This window comes from Aspergillus pseudodeflectus, assembly GCF_044049435.1.
Source record: "Aspergillus pseudodeflectus strain CBS 756.74 chromosome Unknown BJX68scaffold_9, whole genome shotgun sequence".
In the NCBI taxonomy this organism is placed as follows: domain Eukaryota; kingdom Fungi; phylum Ascomycota; class Eurotiomycetes; order Eurotiales; family Aspergillaceae; genus Aspergillus; species Aspergillus pseudodeflectus.
Genome location: NW_027263785.1, coordinates 181,884 through 200,579, shown reverse-complemented (window position 1 = coordinate 200,579; position 18,696 = coordinate 181,884). Strand labels below are relative to the sequence as shown.

The following is an 18,696-nucleotide window of genomic DNA, read 5'->3' as shown; positions in this document are numbered from 1 at the left end:
CTAGAGTTAACTAATCACTAAGCACTTGCTAACCACTTAGTAAGTGGTTTAGGTATCATCCTGAAGCTGACGTCGCTTCTCTATAAGTTCAAGCTCTAGCCTTTCATTCTGTAGCTGCTGTAAGCGGACCCTCTCCTCTTTCTCCCTAACCTCTGCCTCTAGATTTCGCAATTCAAGCTCCTGGCGGCGCTCATCTAGATTTAGGAGATTTGATGAAGCAACTCTTCGAAGACCCTGACTGGATTGAACTGAGCTAGGTAGCTTATAAGCGGCTAAGAACCAGTTTGCAAGCAGTAAAACTTACCGAGAATCACTAGGTCGTGTTGCTGATAGAGACCGTGAACTTGAGTGACTTTGAGGCGATGTAGAGCGCTGGCGTTTCCGACTTACTAGAACTAGTAAGTAAGTACTTAACAAGCAGTTAGCAGAATTAACTAACTTTGTCGACGCTGACCTCGATCATAGTGTCCTCTCATATTTGACGTGCGATATGAATGATGGATATTAAAGTTAGTGAAATTATGATACTGGAGAATATCATCCTTGTCAAGCTTTGCAGAACTAATCTTAATTAGCTTTAAGTACTTGGTAAGTGCTTAGGAACTACTTACTTCTTAATCGCTTCCACTAATGTTAGATATCTCCCAGTTGCATTTGACTTGTGATGAGACTGCTCCACTGCATTCGTGTGATTACGAAGTAGCTGATAATATTCAGAAGGAATCTTAGAGCATGCTTCGTTTAGTCCTGCCCTTATAATATAGGACTTTTTATGTATTGCCCAGTCCTGTACTGGCTTCGCTTCTTTCTCTATTAACTAGTTAGCAAGCAGTTCCCAAGCACCTAAGCACCTGGTAGCCAGTAAGTACCTATTATCAAGTCTAGCAGTTCATCATATTCTTCTGCAGATCGACATTTTAGTAAATCCATCATTCGTGCCCAGAGAGGTGTCCCTTGATTCTTTGCTCCAATAGCTTTTAGAACTGTCCGTTGGAAGTGGACACGGCAAAAGATAATTAGACGTTCTAAATGCCATGCTATATCTCGATGCTGCGGGTCAATTTCAGAGAGATATTGACCAAGGCCTTAGCGCTTAGCAAGTAGTTTCTAAGTGGCTTCCAAGTACTTACCTGTGTATTGCTTGTTATCCATATCCACAATAATCCCATGGATTCCAGTTGCATGAAGGTGATCAAAGAGAACTGGCTGTCGCGAGACCTTATGAAGCAAAGCAAATGCTCGCTTAAAGAGCAAGTAGTACCCTCTCGTCGTGTCCTCAGTAGTAAAGACACGGAGCAGAGTAATAACTAATAATTAACCAGTTAGCAACCACTAAATAACTAGTTGGTTAGTACTTACTTCTGCTTGGTTCTGGTAGAAATGTTGCAAAGAGAACCTCATTCATATTCTTAGATCGAATCCGCTTATAGGACATATCTACCTCAAAAGAAGATAGCTTGGCTAGAAGCTCAATCTGCTTTGTAAAAGCACAGAAAACCATACTACCATTAGAATCATGATAGATTTCTTGGATATATTCCTATAAGATCTTAAGTACCTGCCAAGTAGTTCCTAAGCAGTTCAAAGCCACTAACCTTAATGTGAGGGTCAATTTGTTGCAGGTAAATTAGACCATTCATATCTTGCCCATTGGGATATGAAACTAAACGTTGTTTCTCAATAATAGCTGTGATCCGATCTTTATTACAGAAGCTAGAGTGTATCTCTGCTAGTGTAGAAGCGCCATACTGCCGGCAAAATGCCTCAAGCTGTGGACTTCGGAGAAAGTGCGCTAAGAGGTATAATTAGTTAATAAGCAGTTCTAAAGCAGTTACTAAGTACTTACCCGTTGTAAGGCTTGCATCTTGCATTTGACAAATGATTTCCTTAATCCCTTGTAGGATTCGCTCTGGGGGCCGTGTAGGTGGTGGAGGAGGATGGCAGTGTACACCATGTGATGTAAATAAGAAATATGGACAGTGATTTAAGTCCACTGGTACTAAAGCATTAAAGATAACATCGCACTTTGTATGCTTTAACCGCCCTGGGCCTTGTGGATGATCTCGTTCTATATAGAAGCGGTTAGTAAGCGTTTGGGAAGCAGTTAGTATGTACTTACGACAATATTCTCGTCTTGATGCCATCGGCTCAAACATACCACACTCCTCAGTCGGCGCTAGGATCCCTTTATTAAAGAGATCCTCACAGAATTGTAGATCTAACACTGTATGACCTTGAATTGTCCCACGATAATGCTTAGTTAGAAGCCCATGGGTTTCATTAGCACACCCGATATAGGGTGCATGTTCACCAAGGACATTCTAGAGTACTTAGCAAGTGGTTGCCAACTGGTTCCCAAGCGCTTGGACTTACTGGGTATGGGTAGTGTTTAAAGACTGGCTTGCATGATGGAAGTTGATCAATACAGGCCATGCCTCTAGCGAAAAGTTTGGTCTTTGTCTGATAGAAACTAAAAGCAGTTAGCCAGCACTTATCTAATAGTTTGAATAGAGCATACCTATACGCATTTCGCCTTGCAGTATCTGTCTCCCCAAACTTTAGCTCTCGCTGAGACTCTCGAATTTTATTCCAAGTAGTTTCATCTACAGAGGTATGATAGCAAGATAAAAGTAAAGGGCTTAGGTATTCACATGCGTAGATACCTGAACATTTCCAAGTCCATTTTTGAGCATGGCATAATAGAAATGGGCAATATAAAGGCCGCTTAAGTCCCTGGGTTTGCTTTTTTGCATATTGAACCTAAGCGCTTAGTAAACAGTTGCTAACCACTTGGGAAGTACGTACCTCTTGTAGAATCTGCTTTATTGTGGCTTGGGTCTGATTTGCAGAGGCAACAACATAAGTATGGCCTTGAATATGGGTTGTTGGATACTCTGGTAGGTCTTCAACGTATTCAATATATAGAGTTGTAAGGGGAGATGTTTTAGCAGTAGTTAAAGGAACCGGCACGAAAGGTTGCTGTAAGGAAATCAGTTAGTAAGCAATTACTAACTGATTGCCAAGCAGTTAGTTACTTCAGTATCTCCGTCCTCCTCCCGTTCTGAAGTTCCGTTGGTATCAATAATTATTGGTTGGCTAGGGTCCATCTTGCGAAGTACTGAGGAGTTGGTAGTCGGTTGCCAAGCAGTTACTAACCACTTGGGAAATTAGGATAAAAAACGTAGAAAACAAGGCACGTAGGGCAAAATAAAGGTAAAGGAATTTCAGTGTTTGCGTATGAAATTTATGTGGGTCGCGAGACCCAAAACGCTTACTCATGAGCTTGGCGCTCACATGATTTGGGGTATGGGTCACGCGCCCCTAAAGATTTGGTCAAGTGACCTGTGTGCTCGCTGAGGAAAGTAGAAGAATAGTCAATTCGCATTACATAATGGCACGACCTGCTGCACACGATTACTCCAAAACTCATGCGACGGCAATCTTAGTCGCCATCTTCACAGCCGCAGTCCGCCCGAGCTTCCGCAAGCTGTCACTGCCAATAATATCAACAACTGTAATGTCCACCCCAGCTGTTCGCCGACACCAGTCCCGCAGCTTAATAGCCAGCAAGGAGTCTGCGCCCAATGAAGACAAAGGAACGTCGATGTCTAGCTCCGAGTGGTCCCGCAGCATAAAGCTGAATAATGCCTTGCCGATTTCGCGACCCAGAATGTCAGCTGATTCCTGGTCCTGAAGGATCTCCGGTTTCACCTTCACCTGCGCGAGGAAGCGTTGCAGCGTATCGTCGCTATTGGTATTACCTGCTCCGGAAGCGCTCTTTTCGTCGGGCGTGTTAAAGTTGTGATACAGTGCCATTCGAGGGTCGCGCCTCCACGAGGTACGATTGGTCGGAGAGGTCAGAGCAGTCGTGCTGCGTAGACCGATGCAGATCTGACCCTGGCTCACATAGGACGGCCAAGGTTCGTCTTTTTCGATTGCTGCTGGATTTGGAAGCGAGTTATCGATCGCAAGCTGGATTGTGTCTAGAAGATCCTGCTCTTGGAGCATGTGTGATGAAGTCGCGCTAAAGTGCTCAAGAACTTCTGGTTGGTTGCTGACATATCCGACATCTTCCATCACACCAATATTCACAGCAGAGCAAGGCAGTCCTAGAGAATGGCGATATTGCACAAAGGCGTCTAGAAAGCTGTTGCCTGCAGCATAGTTTGCGTGCCCTGTTTGTCCGATCAACCCAGCCAATGAACTGAAGAGGACAAAGTAGTCGACGGGACGGTTATGCTTCCGTAACGAATTATGCAAGTTCCATGTGCCTTGAGCTTTTGGTGCGAAGGACTTCTCCCACTGGTCGAAGGACATGTCGGCGAGGCCCGTCACTTCAAGCGCCATAGACGCTTGCATTACGCCAGCGACGGCTATGTTGTCGTCCAGACGATGTATGAGGGCATCCACGTCTTCTTCACTGCTCACATCACCGGAAACAAGATCCACACGGCAGCCTTGGGCTCGAAGTTCTAACACATACTCGTCTCCTGCTTTGCTGCCAGCAGATGGCGAGAAGAAAACAAAATGACGAGCACCATGCAGGGACATCCAAGAGCTAATCGAGCGTCCCAGTCCACCCAGTCCACCAATGATGATGTGGCAGGCATCGGAGCGGAAGCACGGTGTTCGATGATTCAAGGTTATGGGCAGGGTTGACGCGTTGTCAGGCATAACAAGGGCGACACTTGCAAGCTGCGTTTTCCTGTGCAAACACTGGATAGCATCGTGTACCTTGTACGCAGGAAATCCTTCTGTTGGCGGAGGCCTCAATTCACCCAGGGCATAATGGTGCATACATCGACGAAGAAGCCTGAAGACAATTAGGCCTGCTAACAGCGAACGAGACGGGGAAATTACCCTTGAATAATGCTTGGCTTTCTCTCAATAATCTTTGAAATGTCCAGGGTAGCGAAAGTGCGGTTTGCGTCGAATACATTCATCGGCAGCTGTCCTTTACTGGTGATGTCCCGTTTCCCCAGATCAATCATGGTACCGAAGTCGGCAACACAATTCCAAGAGGCGTGCATCATTTCTCCAGAGAGCGAGTTCAAAACTACGTCGACGCCTTCACCATTTGTGGCAGACAGGACATCTTCGAGGAAGCTTGGGTCGCAGCAGCTGAATATGCGTTCTTTGGCAATGCCTTGCTGGAGCAAATGATCCATCTCGGTGTCGTTTCCGGCGGTGCAGAAAACCTAAATCGTTAGCAATACAGTCGCCAAAGATACATTCTCAGCAGTGTACCTGAGCCCCGATAATGCGGCAGATCTGGATGGCTGCTTGTCCGATACCGGTGCATGCAGAGTGGATGAGAACCGTCTGGATAGGTTAGACTGTGTTTTAGGTAGATGGAGACAGATTCGTACATCACCATGTGTAAGCCGTGCAATATCAATCAGCGAGTATAGCGCGGTGGCAAACGCATACGGCATCGTAGCCGCCTCGATCCAAGTAAGATCGCGTGCCATTCGCACGCATAGCCTTTCGTTGGTGATGAAGCGGGTGGCAATGGGCCCGGCTGCAAGAACAACGACTCGATCCCCAACCTGTAGATTTGCTACGCCGGGCCCGACACGACGAATGACGCCGGCAAATTCTCGAGCAGCACCAGTGCCAGCGCGATAACTAGTGCTGAGGCCGACAGCGCGAGTCTCAACCTCGACCCAATCTGTCGACGCGGGTGTGTCGAGGGGGAGGGATCTCCAGCTCACAGTATCATTTTCTTCAAACCCGTTGATGTACAAAGTAACTGCATGTGAAGTGTCAGGTGCCGGTATACCTTTGTCAAGCAGCTCCTCGCTAACAATCGCTGGATAAAACTTTCCGACCATCAAACACCCAGAGTCGTAAGCATATTCAAGCACAGGGTCCATCAACAGATGAGACGAACTCCCAAGCAAGAGGCGTTCGGCAACCGTGACCGTAGCTTCCAAGGCACCGGCATCTAGCGAGTCCAGCTCGAGGGTAGCCACCGTAGCCGCGAGTTCTCTCCTAGCCGTGCGCAGCAGACCTAAGGTGGAGGCATACCGAGGGTCTGCGCATTTCACCTGCGACGGGTTTGTAACCCAGAGCATTGGTGTGGTGTCGAGGGACGCCAGCAGATCTCGAAGATGAAGATATTCGTCTGGATTTTGCGAGTGTAGTTGTGGCGAGTCCAACTCCAATAGCGATATTATCATCTGATCCACCGGTCGCTCATCCCCTGGACGGCGAACATCGGCCGCCAACCCACGATCGTGTAGGCAAGATATAAACTGATCAACGGCGCTTGACATATTCTCGCAAAGCACTGTCACCCTCTTGCCGCCTGTGTTGGCAGGTGGACGTACGGACGAGATAATATAGGCGTTCATATGACCGTCATGAACAAGCGATTCGGCTCCCAAAAATCCCGCGTTTCGCAGTTCCTTATCCCAGCGTTCAGGCGAGATATATGGTTCCCATTCCCGGTTGTCAGCTCTGCCCAGCCACCATCCCGGAAGTGTGCCCATAATAAAGTTGATCCACTTTGTGGTAGGCGCCAACTCCTGTAAGAACAGTTTGCCGTCAGGCTTTAGTAGTGTCTTCACATGGGCAAGTGTTTCCTGTAGGCATGGAGTCGCATGTAGCACGTTCGAGGCAATGATTAGATCGTAAGAAGCCTCAAATCCGCGCTCCAAAGGGTTGCTCGTGATGTCGAGGGGTCGGTAGATGATACCATCATAGTTGCTGAACCGCTTCTGAGCTGCGTCGAAGAAACCAGAGGAGATGTCGGTGTATGTGTAACTTTCATACATCCTCTCCCCATTCGGCCCACGCATGGCTGGAAGGATAGTCGCCGTAACACCACCAGTTCCTGCACCGATCTCCAGAATCCGCATTGACGGTCGGTTGTGAGCAAGCACCCGGAAGAAATCGGCAAAGTCGCACAGTTGCGCAAACCCGTAGATCGCTGTGAGAAGATTGTCTTTCAGTAGCAGACTCAAGGGATCTACTTGGCATTGGAACAGCCCTGTGGAGTGGCGAAAGATCCGCGTAACGGCGGTAGCCATGTCTCGTGCTTCAGTCTCGAGAGCTTTGTTATATAGGCCATCTATGAGATTCGTCCGCTCAGCTGATGTCATCGAGGCGATTGCCTGGCATCCGGGCACGTGCTGATAATTGCCGTGCTCTGCCTTCTGACGTTGTATAGATAGCCAATCGAAATATTTCGCGGCGTGCGGCAAGGGAGGCGTAATACCCCGGGTTTGATGGTGACACTCAACCATGCATGTCAATGCTAGTTCCTCAAGCAATAGGATACTGCTCGAGACGCCTGGTAACGGGCGGATAAGCCTGGCAACATCAATCTCGTCAATATCCGGCTTCCAAACCAGTCTAGCGCCCGCATGGGGATCTTCGCGACACGGCTTTTCGTCACCTGAGGGAGCAAGTTGCATTTGGCGCATAGATAGGACAGGCTGCTCCCCACAAAAGCCTGTAACGCTTCCCATCTTAGAGCCGTATGTGTCTGAGTTTATCCTCGCGCGGGACATTATTGGAGAAGAGAGTGGATGGATGTAGATTTCACCGATATATGTGGGCATGATTTGGTTATTGAAGAGCCGTGCGAGCCCGCGTGATTGGGCCACGCTAAGGAGCTGGAAGGCCGAATCAATGGTAGAAGGATGCACGGTATATGAGCTTTCCCGACGCTCACGCGACTCTGTAATCATCGCTGTGGCCTCAGAATCGGTGACACTCGCGGAAATGTCCTGCATAAGGTTGAAGCGGGGACCGTAGCTGATTCCAAGCCTTTTGGTCGCGCGCTGCCACACTCTAGTCTGCACCTTGCGAGGTCCCACGCGCGGACGGACAGTTTCAAAGGGTAGGTGCTTTCCGCCCCTAACCTGGCCCGTACAATGTTTCGTCCAAGCGCCATCGAAGAAACTCGTAATGTCGAAGTCATACCATTTCGAATCGCACGTTGCGGTAAATTTTGAGGGTCGGAGCTGGGTTATGAGCTCCGTGGGATGCTTCTCAAACAACTCTAGATCCGCGAGGAAATGCAAGTCTCGCATGGATAGGTCAGGAGACTTGGAGAGCTGGGAGATTGCTTGTGCTGCAATGGAAATGAATCCTGCGCGGGGAAACATAGTTTTACCATCAATGACATGATCCCGAAGCCAGGGTACGTTGTCAAGGTATATCAGAGAACGCCAGATAGGTTCTTTGTCATTGCCATCTGGAATTTTGGACCCCAAGAGATCATGGTTGGGATGCTCTCTAAACCGCCAATTGCGAGAAACCCTTGATTCTGACCAAAAACGACCATCATATTGCCATGAGTAAGATGGAAGGTCAGGAAGCGTTGCACCCTTGCATAAGCTGGACAAATCAATGGGTGCACCAGACTGGAATAGTCGACCCGCTGTGCGCAAAATGGATTCGTTCGAGTTGACGTCTCGAACCAAGGTCGGAATATATGGGATGGATGGTAGATGCAGATCTTGTGCAATATCGCTCAGGAATCCTGACAGGGCAGTGTGTGGCCCAATTTCGAGAAAAAGTCGATTGGACAATTGTAGAGAAAGAACTTCCGTAATAGCTGAGCGGAAGAGTACCGGAGAGGTCAGGTTTTGACACCAGTATGCGGGCCGGAATTCGGCCACGCTGTTTAATTGCTTGCCGGTTACCGATGAGACGAATGGCACTGAAGGTGCTTTCGCTTGTATTGCTAAACTCTCAAGGCGGCTGTGGTAGTCTCCAACCACATCCTCCATTTGTGCTATAGAAGTGTTAGTGGTGTTCATATTTAGAGTGGGAGAGGTAAATACCCGAATGATAGGCACACTCAACAGGCAAATGTTTGATCATGACGTCTGGGTGAGTGGCGCATATCTCAGCAGCCACCACGTCCAAGGTAGCAGTATCGCCGCCTAGAGTTACACTCTTTGAGCTGTTCTCACAGGCAATGGTCACCCTGTCGATCAAAAAGCGAGATACCTGTTCGCGACCCAAATTCACCGCTATCATACGTCCTTGCCCAGTTTCCTCTGCACGCCTAGCTATCTGGCCACGATGGTATGCGATATTTATAGCCTCTGTAGCACTTAGGGCACCTGAAGCGTATGCGGCGGCAATCTCTCCAGCTGAATGGCCAACCACCGCCGAAGGGCGCAGGTTTAAAGACTTCAGAATATCTACCAGGGCGATCTGAATTGCCGTGCAACAGGGCTGAGAGTACTCTGCTTTCCAAAGCTGAGAAGACGATTTCGGTCGAAGTAGCTCCTCTGGAAAAGTCAGTTCGGTGCTCGTCAGTGACAGGAATAACAAAGTGATTTACCCCGCAATGTCCAAGACCTTTGAGAGTCAACTGTATCTAGCACTTCATCCAACCGCTTGATAGTTTCTCGAGCTATAGTGTTGCTCATCAAGAGGTCCTTGCCCATTTCAGGGTATTGGGACCCCTGCCCCGTAAAGGCCCACACCAAGTTCGGGACCTTTCCACTCTTCTGTACCGGGGAGACATCCCAGTTATTGCCAGAGCCAATGGCAAATGCTCGATGAGGAAATCTCTTACGCCGACATCCTAATGTATAGCTTGTGTCGGCGTCGCGAAGCGGGTTACTGGAGACATACTTCAAAGTACTGGCGATGTTGCGGGTGGCCGTCTCCGAATGTGTTGCAGAAAACACGAGCAGTTGGGGAGTTTCCGCATCTGGAGTAGAATTGGCGGCTGCCTCAATGAAAGATTTTGCGGATTCCAGAAGAGCCTGTAGATACATTAGTATTTGACTCCTCTAATTGGACAATGAACTTACGTGTCCATTTGCGCCACCGATGCCAAACCCGTTCACTCCAACCCGTAGAGCTTTACCTTTCGGCCATGGCTCGCACTCCACAGGAACATGGAGACGAGCCGGGCCAAACGGAACTATAGAAATTCCATGTCAGCTACTGTAGTGTCTGACCGCTGCAAAGACGCGAGTAGGACTTACTCTTTGGATTTGGAGTGGTGAAGTTGATGTTCGGAGGTATCGTCTCGTTTTCTAGCGCCAACACCATCTTGATGATGCTGCTCAGGCCTGATGCGCCCTCACTGTGCCCGAGATTCGGTTTGACCTGTTATCGAGCGTCAGCCTGACGAACGAGGATGCATAGGTCGCCGACACAAATGGTTCATACCGAGCCAATAACAATTCCTCCTAGCTCGCCAAATACTTTGGCCACCGCTCGGCCTTCCAAAGTATCCCCCACTATTGTGCCAGTCCCATGACATTCGATCATGGCCGTCTGAGAAAGGTCGGCGATGCCGGCTAGTTGGTGGCTACGGCGCATAAGTAGCTCGTGACTCTCTGGGCTTGGCACAAGGAGCGGTGTTCTTTGGCCGTCCGAGTTGAGACAGACGGACCGAATCACAGCGCGGATAGGATCGCCGTCACGTAGGGCGTGAGATAATCGCTTGACGTGAATGGCGTTGACAGCTTCTCCTCTAGCGTATCCGTCGGCACTGGCATCGAAAGATCGACAGTACCCGGTAGGTGATATTACCCGATATTCTGATGCCATAGCAACGGTCATACGTGGAGACAGAATAAGACTGCATCCACCAACAATGGCAGAGGAGCATTCGCCAGAATAAAGTGACTGACATGCGGTATGCAGAGCCATCATTGACGATGAACATGCTGTTCGAATAGTCATGCTGGGTCCGGTAAGGCCTAGCTCTTTGGAAACCCGATTGGCGATGGCGAAGTCGCCATAACCCGCCACAGATTGCACGCCTGCGTGATGGGGATCCTTGGTCTGAATCTCCATCCAGTCCTCGCCAAGTACCCCGACATAGCAGCCAATGTCCTTGCCGGTGTAGGCAGCAGTGCCGCTGCTCTCAAGACATTCGTATATGACCTCCATCATCAAACGCTGTTGCGGATCCAGAAGCTCCAGCTCTTTTGGTTTCATGGACCAAAATGAACTGTCCGCGGCAGCGAGGTCGAGATCATCGAGGAAATAGCCATACTCAGTACAGGTGTGACCTGGCTTTCCTTTCGGGCCCAGGAAAGCGTCCACGTTGTAACGATTCGCGGGGACGCGGCAACGTCCGCTGCCTTTCTTTGTCAAAAAGTCCCAGTACTGTTGAGGTGTGCGGACAGAGCCTGGGAGACGCAGCCCAATACCAGTGATGGCAATTGGGTCGTCTACCCACGGACTGGCCACACCTTGGCCAGTGAGGGTTGTGTTGTCATTAGCCATCTCTGATTATCAAAAAAAAAGAAGAAGATAGTTTTTGTAAAATAAAGCTGAGCGAAGAAGAGGTGGTGTGGTTCAATAAATACGCAAAACGGGCGTGAAAGCGACTACTGAACGGCTCTTTCAATCCCTGGCAGCCGAGCTTACAGCGCACTGTCTTGAGGATTGCGTGGCAGATACCTCCGTCCCCCTCTTTCATCTCCGTGTCCAGTAGTCGGTTTCGCATGACTTAACCATGAAGCGTCGGTTGGCCAGATTGAGATAACATGATGAATTTTCCGCTTGGGCCATCGATAGAGGCCGATCATTGTAGTCTCTCAGCGGACAAATCTCACTCCGAAAAGCATGATGCATTCTGTCACAAAGGTACTACCGGCAGTGCCCTATCCTCCGAGTTCCGGGTCCTCGAGATGGAAAACATGGCGCACTTTCAAAGCCATTATCCAGTCGAACACCCAGGTTGTGAGAAAGCGCTCCTTCCGCATGTAGAATGTGAATCATGAATATGGCGCTGCCTTGAGAAGTACCCCGCAGCATGTGAAATCAGCACTGTGACTTAGTGTTGAGCTACTTGGAGCTGTGATTGGTGGCAACACTTATTTTCATATAAATGAAAGCACCCCTTGTCGCTGTAGTTTGCCGGGAGTTCCCGCGAAAAGGCGAGCAGACGGGAAACGAACCGCTTCTGGAGCTCGGCATACCAGGATGGGAATTCACGGTGCGTCCTCGATAGAACCATCAGGCAAACAATTTCCGAGTCTAGGATGATGACAGTCTCTATTGATCTAAAGATGTCAGGTTGGTACGTACGGGATCGTCCGCAGGAGGATCTTCGCGGGCCGAAATCCTGTGCGTTGCGCCAGCAGCGAGTTCCCCCACGAACTGGTTCGCGGTTCCAACCTTCGGCGATGTTCGGCCCCACGCCCCTGGGTCGCCCTCCTGGTGGTAATCAAATCTTTGGTTCCATCGACGAAAGCATGCAATAGCTTGGCAATAGATTTTTGAATGGGCCATTGTAGGTTGAAGATCATCCATCTTGAGGCGAAAAATGATTCTTGATGTTTGTTGGGCAGCTGCGATGAGAAGCCAAAACTGTGCAGATGGGAGAGGCTGAACTCGGATCGGCGGCCGCGACTCAAGATTCGCGCATTCACGTGACCATCAACAAAGGGAATAGAGTTGGCAACCAGGGAGCTGGTGGTGACACAGTCACACTCTCAGAGTTTCTGAGCCAACAGCTCTGATCCCAGTTCTCCACGTGTTGCCATCCAGCATTCGGGATACATGATCCGCATTTAGCGCATCCTTCGTGTGGTGATATATATATTTCGTGTACATAAAGCGAGTCGGATGTGCTCCGTCAAGGTTTGAGAAAATGAGGTTTATTCTTTTAATCACCTTGCATGATAATAATGCTGACACCACTGAGCCAGAGAGTAAGAGGTTTGACCGTAGGAGGCCGTACAAAATCCCAGTTCTTTGTCCTCGAGGATCATCTTCCCCGTAAGACCTAGCCGAAGGCAGATATCGAGATTGACTCTGTAAAACCCCACTGAGGACGATGACTATCGCATCAAGCCGGCCAATGAGTGTCTGGAAGTTGAAGTACCCATATTCGAGAGCTTAGCCAGCACGATGAGGTTGTCGGGTTTGGGATTCAATTGGTTGAAGGTAAAATTAGCTTTGCAGCATAAAAAGCAAATAAAACGATAGCAAGAGAACAAGCGGGGTCGTGCGGCTATCGAAGACCCCAAAGACAAAATCGATGACGCGGTGAGGTTGAAAGAGTTCAATGTACGGATACTCCGTATCTACAGCTCTGGAGGCTGGGACATGGAGGCTAATACGGGCCATTAGCACTAGTAGTTACCGTGGAAATTCTCTTCTAGAAGTGGCAAGGACGGTGCGATAAGTGGTGACAGGGTAAGCCTGAAGAGCGATCACCAAGTATTTTTCGATTTGCAACCCTGGAGTATGTCTGGGCTAAGCAGCACCCGGTGCGAGCCCAATCTGAGTCTCATTCAAATTTTGCTAGGATACCACATCCCATGGTCCGCAAAAGCTTAAAGCTAGTTTCCCAGCGCCTCAGGAACCTCTTCCGGTCAGTTGTCCCGTCTCACCTCCATCTTAACCTCATGCTAAATCGGGTAGGCCTTTCCTTCGATCTCGGGAAATGCTATACCGAGCCAATAGGCAAAGTCGGCCTATTAGCTTCGCATTATCTTGCTGTCGTATCACGCCGGGAAAATATCTCAGCCCCCTACCATGGTAATAACTAACCCTGGGACTTCCAGGATGAGATAGATACGTTCCGGGACCAGGTCAGCCGATCAGCAGACCATCATGCGCTCGGCCGACAGAGTGCATGAAAGCTCTCCGCAGATCTACAATGCGTAAACCTTAGACCGAGTGCAGCTCCAGGCTTTCCCGGGTACTTTTTCGTGAGACACCGCAGCGCTGAGTGACCAGCTTGACCTGGACTTCGTTCACCGGGGATGACGTGATCAGGGCGAGATTATTGGGACATGCGTTCTCAAAACCAGGGTTTTTGGGGATGTGACTTCTCACAGGAGATGGCGATGAGATGGTGCATAAAGATGGATTGATTGGTGGTTGATAAAAATGTGTACATAAACAACGAGAACGACTGTGTGGCGGCGATAACCTCAGGCATACTGACATCATGATATCAAATAAGCTTTTACACCGACCCGCCTGATGGCCAGCGTTAGCCGAGAGAAGACATCGCCAACACAGAGCTGCTATCTACAGTACAAGCATTTTCAAGGCCCTGACTAACAAGTGAACTTTGCCTCTAGCAGCTTCTCAGCGGAAATGACTGCCAACGGCGATGATGCCGCAATTGCAGCCGAAGACATGGAGAGGGCGATCAATGCCCCTGGTCCCGGGTTCCTGGGTATTCTCCAGGCCGCGCCTTCCAATATCCGACAGTACGCCTACCAAGACAGGGAACAGTTCCTCAACATCGTCAATCATGAAAGTAGCAACGTCGATGGATTGTTTCTACTAACGGGAGTAAAGAACGATATCTTCCACTCCACTTTCTACATACCCGAAGACGAAGGCCCCTTCTCCACGTGGTTAGCGTACGATGCCGAGCTCCAGCTTCTATTATTCAGAATGAACGAGTCCCCTATTCACTCCACTGCCAGCCCAAGCTTCCAGGATATGCTACATGACACGCTAGGGGAAATGGGAATGGCACGTCAGCTCCAGCCAGTTGGGGCTGCGCTCTGGCAGACATTGACTGGGGGCAAAAGGCCTGACCACGCATGGCGGCCACGAGCGTCCTGGCTCCGCAACTGCCATGGCTGGCCCAACCTCGTTCTAGAGGTTGCTCTCTCAGAGACTCAACAAAAGCTACAGAGCGATATAAGGTGGTGGCTCCAACGAAGCCAGGGCCAGGTAAACAATGTGACAGTGCTGGGCTTTGTGATTACCCATAATGCACCCAGAATCACCATTGATAAGTGGACCAACGATCCCAACGGCAACGCCCGGCTGCAGCAGCGAATTATCATTGCAAAACGTCGAGGGGCTGGCGAGATCACTATCACCGGGGGGCCCCTTGTGATTGGGTTTGAGAGCCTGTTTGAAAGAGCTCCGACAGCCACAGAGCCCGACGTTAGCATCGACGAGGAGAAGCTCGAATTTTGGGCGAGGGGGATCGGGGGAGAAGAGGAGGAGGAGGAGGAGGAGCCCTAAATACGGCGACACTGAAGCGCTATTGGACCTGCCTTATGTGATCAGCCTATCCGGGCGCTCGTTGCGCCTTCTAATTTCCTACTGTTCAGACAAACCGACATATCGCCGTGATGGGATCGCACATTCGTTTGGCTTGCACCTCTACCCATCGTGTCTTGTCTACTTGTCTTCCCCCGGACCTCTCTCCCTTTTTTTGTCAAGAAACTTTCAAGTTTACGGTATCAAATATAGGATCCCTTCAAGTTGGTTCCGAGGAAAGCTGGCCCTGCTTGTATCTCTCCATGTATCTCTCCATTCAATCTTCGAATAACGAGATATTACTGTAAGCAAATTCATTCATTGCTATCCGGCATTATTTACTAGAAACATTTCCCCCATTTTATCCCATTATCATACACTAAAAACTAAACTAGAGCAGGGCAGCAGCAACACCAACAGCAAGAGCGACAACAGCACTCAACCTGACGCCAACGATGCCAGCAGCGCCCTCATCATCACCAGTCTCCTCAGCAGCACCATCCTCAGTCGGGCTGGCACTCTCACTAGCACTCTCGCTGGCCTCGTCGGTTTCACGGGGCCCATCGCAGTGCCAATGGTCGCCGTGGGGCTCGCAGCCAACGGACTCGGTAGGCGAGGGAGGGGGTGTAACAGAGCTGCTCTCCTCGTCGGAGGCAGCGGTGGAGGAATCGGAGGCGGAGTCGGTGGTTGTGGCAGGGGCATCGCAGTGCCAGTGGTCGCCGTGAGGCTCACAGCCGACGGACTCGGTTGGGGAGGGACCCGGTGTGACGGACTCGTCTTCCTCGTCGACGTTTGTGGCGGCGGCTTCGCAGTGCCAGTGGTCGCCGTGGGGCTCGCAGCCGATGGACTCCGTGGGAGACGGGCCGGGGGTCACCGAGGTGTCTTCTTCAGAAGCCTCCGAGGTTGTTGTGACGAGGGTTGATGTGGCGGGGGCATCGCAGTGCCTTTGCAATTCTGTTAGTATGGAAGATAATGATTGGGAGAGGATGATGGGAGGTAAGTACCAGTGATCACCGTGAGGCTCACAGCCAATAGACTCGGTGGGAGATGGGCCAGGATCCTCCTGCGCAATGGCAGTGGCCGTAAGGGCAACGAAGGCAAGAAGTGAGAATCTCATTTTGAGTGAACTTGTGTCCTGATTGAATCGAACTGAGGTGATACAGGAAAGATACAGTCGAGGAGTGAGAGGCACGGAAGACAGTCTTGGAGGCTGCGAGGAAGAAAGGCAGCAGCAATTTATAACTGAGCTGCAGCCACTAACAGCGACCCCATTTTCACCTGGCAGGGCATGGCATCCCACGCTACTCTGCGACAAACGTGCTGGGATTTCTGGGCGGAGCAGCTTGGCAGTCCCCAAGGTTCTCACGCTGCCCTGATTCCGATATTGAGGGTATACCATGTCTCACTCTACAACACAACCATCGACAGCAGGGTGATTGATTGTCGGTTTAATCTCCACACTTACTTTCTTAAACCCAATCAAATACATAGCGTCAATTTCCGTCAAAATGAAGCCGCCATCGAGGTCTCCATCACAACACGCCAAGACCGAGTGTGGTGGTGCCAAGGATGCTTGGGAACCTTGGTGACTGCCCAGACGTCGCAGGCCCACATGGTCTATCCAAGGGTCTTGGGCCCTGAAGGGACTGCGAGCTGTTGGCTGCGCGGGTTTGGTCCCTCTTTTCGAGAACGAATCGCTTTATCGCAGTTGCGCTGCAGCCGGGCCCCATGTACTGTGCTGCAACCATACGAGATGATGGACCCGTCGGTCATGCGAGGACGGAAATGAACTTCGAAGGCTGCAGCTGAACCCTATATGTCGAGCCTCAGAGGAGTGTTGGATTTCTCGCTAGGCTTGTCGGATGCCCCGTCGGAGTCCTTACCTTGGTGGGGGTTCCTTGAGTTAGGAGTGGAGGCATTGCTTCATTTGGGAATATGTCCTCCGACACAGCCGACAGCGTGGGAGTGTCGTCCAAGCCTGTGTCTAGCCTGCTGCAGCTGTGTGCCGCCGTTAGGTCAAGACGTGGCGCTCATGACGTCTGCAAGGTACCATCGGTAACTCCGATGAGCTCGCGTTTGCTCTGTCCAGTCAGCTTTGGATCAGTGATTATGCTCTTAGCCCTTCAACGCGGAAGGCAAGGTCCTACTGGTACCTTTACGGACTGCACAAAAGTTTTATTTGAGATTCTGGTCTAAGAACGCATACGATGGCCACACCTAGCACACTCAACGTCATGTGCCATCGATTTTGGCCCGTCACCGCACGAGCAACAAATCCACATCTGTTCCCCTGACGGATGGTCGACAATTTTGCACTCTGGACACCCCAATAATGCGAACAACGCAAATCCTCCGGTAGACATGGTCTCGGTCTCTGGTGTCCCCGCTGTCTGCTCAGGCTCTTGAGTTTCCCAAGCTGATTTCCAGGGCGGTATTTGCTGCCGGTCCTGATATTCTGGCATCCTAGTGAAGTCCCGAGAATCGGTACTGTACCTTAGCATTATTAGCGGCTTATCCGATACCAGGAGAGGTTTGACTTACCTGTCTCGTGCATCCGGGACATTCACGACTTGCGTCACTGGTATGACCGAGAGGAGCTCCTTCGCATAAGCTGCCGCCACAGCCGCTGCATAAGGTTGCCACTGCTTATTCTTATGCGAGTCGGCATAGTCACAAATCCCACGAATGACCAGGCAGGGAAAATCACCCATCAATCCTGCAGCTTCCATCTCGAAACAGAGAACCTCCCCACCGAGTTCTTGTGCGATCATGTCACGCGTGGGCGCGTCTCGTATAACTTGGCTTCCTGATGCGATCAGGCCATAATGGATTCGAGGAGATCCCGATCGCCGTGCTCTGCGACGAACCTGGTGTTGCGCATCGCAGTTGCGACATGTCTTATCGTTTGGGTTGACGTGCTGGTAAGCCGGCTCAAACAGAACATCGTGTTCCGAGCCCGGATGTGAGAAGGCATCCATGCTTGGATACTTCTCCAACATGGCCTCAAGCTCACTCGGTATCCTGCTCTGGTTCAGCATGTGATCTGCTTCCAGTCTCGAGATGGCGGCAAGAAGGATCGATGGAGGTCTATTCAAAACGCCGGTACGTTGAAAGCGCTGGTTGCCCAGGGCCTTGCCGATGTCATACTGAACAACCCCACCAAAGGTGCTCGTCGGCTTACTGACAACGACATCGCCTAGTCGGACGTCGGCCGTGAACTGCCCCGGTACCCCACCGCCGACGCCGACCATGAGACTGAATCGGATACCAGGGAAAGTATTCAGCATTTGGACAGCGACAGTCGAGGCGGACGAGATGCCGTAAACGCCCGATGGAAGACAGGCAATGACGATGTTATGGCCGTACAGCTCGCCAAGGGTGTATACATTGTGATCGTTTCCACCCTGGGGTAGCGGGGGGTGATACTGCTCGAGCATCGCTTTGGACGCCGCCACTTCCACCGGCAGCGCGCATATCCATCCAATCGTGTAATCCGTGTGCCTCTTCCGTCTGGGCTCGGAATTCACTCGCCGTGGGGAGAATGCCCCCCTATTTTCGGGTTCATGGTTACTATCAGCCAACCATCTGGGGTCCATCTTGGTTTCGACGCAGAGGAGATCAGCTTTGTCGAAGATCAGGCGTCGCACTTTGCGCGGGGTCCTGTGCAACGAAAGAGCGCGACAGTAAGGCTGAGTGCGAAAATGCCTGGCGCCAACTCCTCTCCATGATTGGTCCACG

General features: G+C 50.5%; 4 protein-coding genes across 4 annotated transcripts; 1 reads left to right on the top strand and 3 right to left on the bottom strand.

Moving 5' to 3' along the window:
* Positions 1-3,346: 3,346 nt before the first annotated feature.
* On the bottom strand, positions 3,347-11,400 carry BJX68DRAFT_216696 (type I polyketide synthase). Its single transcript, XM_071037830.1, has 9 exons — positions 10,150-11,400; positions 9,963-10,086; positions 9,786-9,898; positions 9,308-9,737; positions 8,799-9,254; positions 5,370-8,749; positions 5,248-5,322; positions 4,861-5,198; positions 3,347-4,813 (listed from the first exon to the last, which is right to left on the bottom strand). Exons 1-9 carry the CDS (start codon positions 11,215-11,217, stop codon positions 3,427-3,429), a joined length of 7,371 nt encoding a protein of 2,456 aa, XP_070902002.1. The 5' UTR covers positions 11,218-11,400; the 3' UTR covers positions 3,347-3,426.
* A 2,649-nt stretch (positions 11,401-14,049) lies between these two features.
* BJX68DRAFT_263952 (uncharacterized protein) lies at positions 14,050-14,940 on the top strand (the record flags this gene model as incomplete). Its single annotated transcript, XM_071044816.1, has 1 exon — positions 14,050-14,940. The coding sequence occupies one exon, from the start codon at positions 14,050-14,052 to the stop codon at positions 14,938-14,940; it is 891 nt and encodes a 296-aa protein (XP_070902001.1).
* Positions 14,941-15,349: 409 nt separating this feature from the next.
* BJX68DRAFT_263951 (uncharacterized protein) lies at positions 15,350-16,075 on the bottom strand (the record flags this gene model as incomplete). Its single annotated transcript, XM_071044815.1, has 2 exons — positions 15,350-15,902; positions 15,963-16,075. 2 exons carry the CDS (start codon positions 16,073-16,075, stop codon positions 15,350-15,352), a joined length of 666 nt encoding a protein of 221 aa, XP_070902000.1.
* A 1,045-nt stretch (positions 16,076-17,120) lies between these two features.
* On the bottom strand, positions 17,121-18,612 carry BJX68DRAFT_230828 (5'-methylthioadenosine/S-adenosylhomocysteine nucleosidase family protein). The gene is made up of 2 exons (XM_071039261.1): positions 17,500-18,612; positions 17,121-17,451 (listed from the first exon to the last, which is right to left on the bottom strand). Exons 1-2 carry the CDS (start codon positions 18,552-18,554, stop codon positions 17,151-17,153), a joined length of 1,356 nt encoding a protein of 451 aa, XP_070901999.1. The 5' UTR covers positions 18,555-18,612; the 3' UTR covers positions 17,121-17,150.
* Between the last annotated feature and the right edge of the window lie 84 nt (positions 18,613-18,696).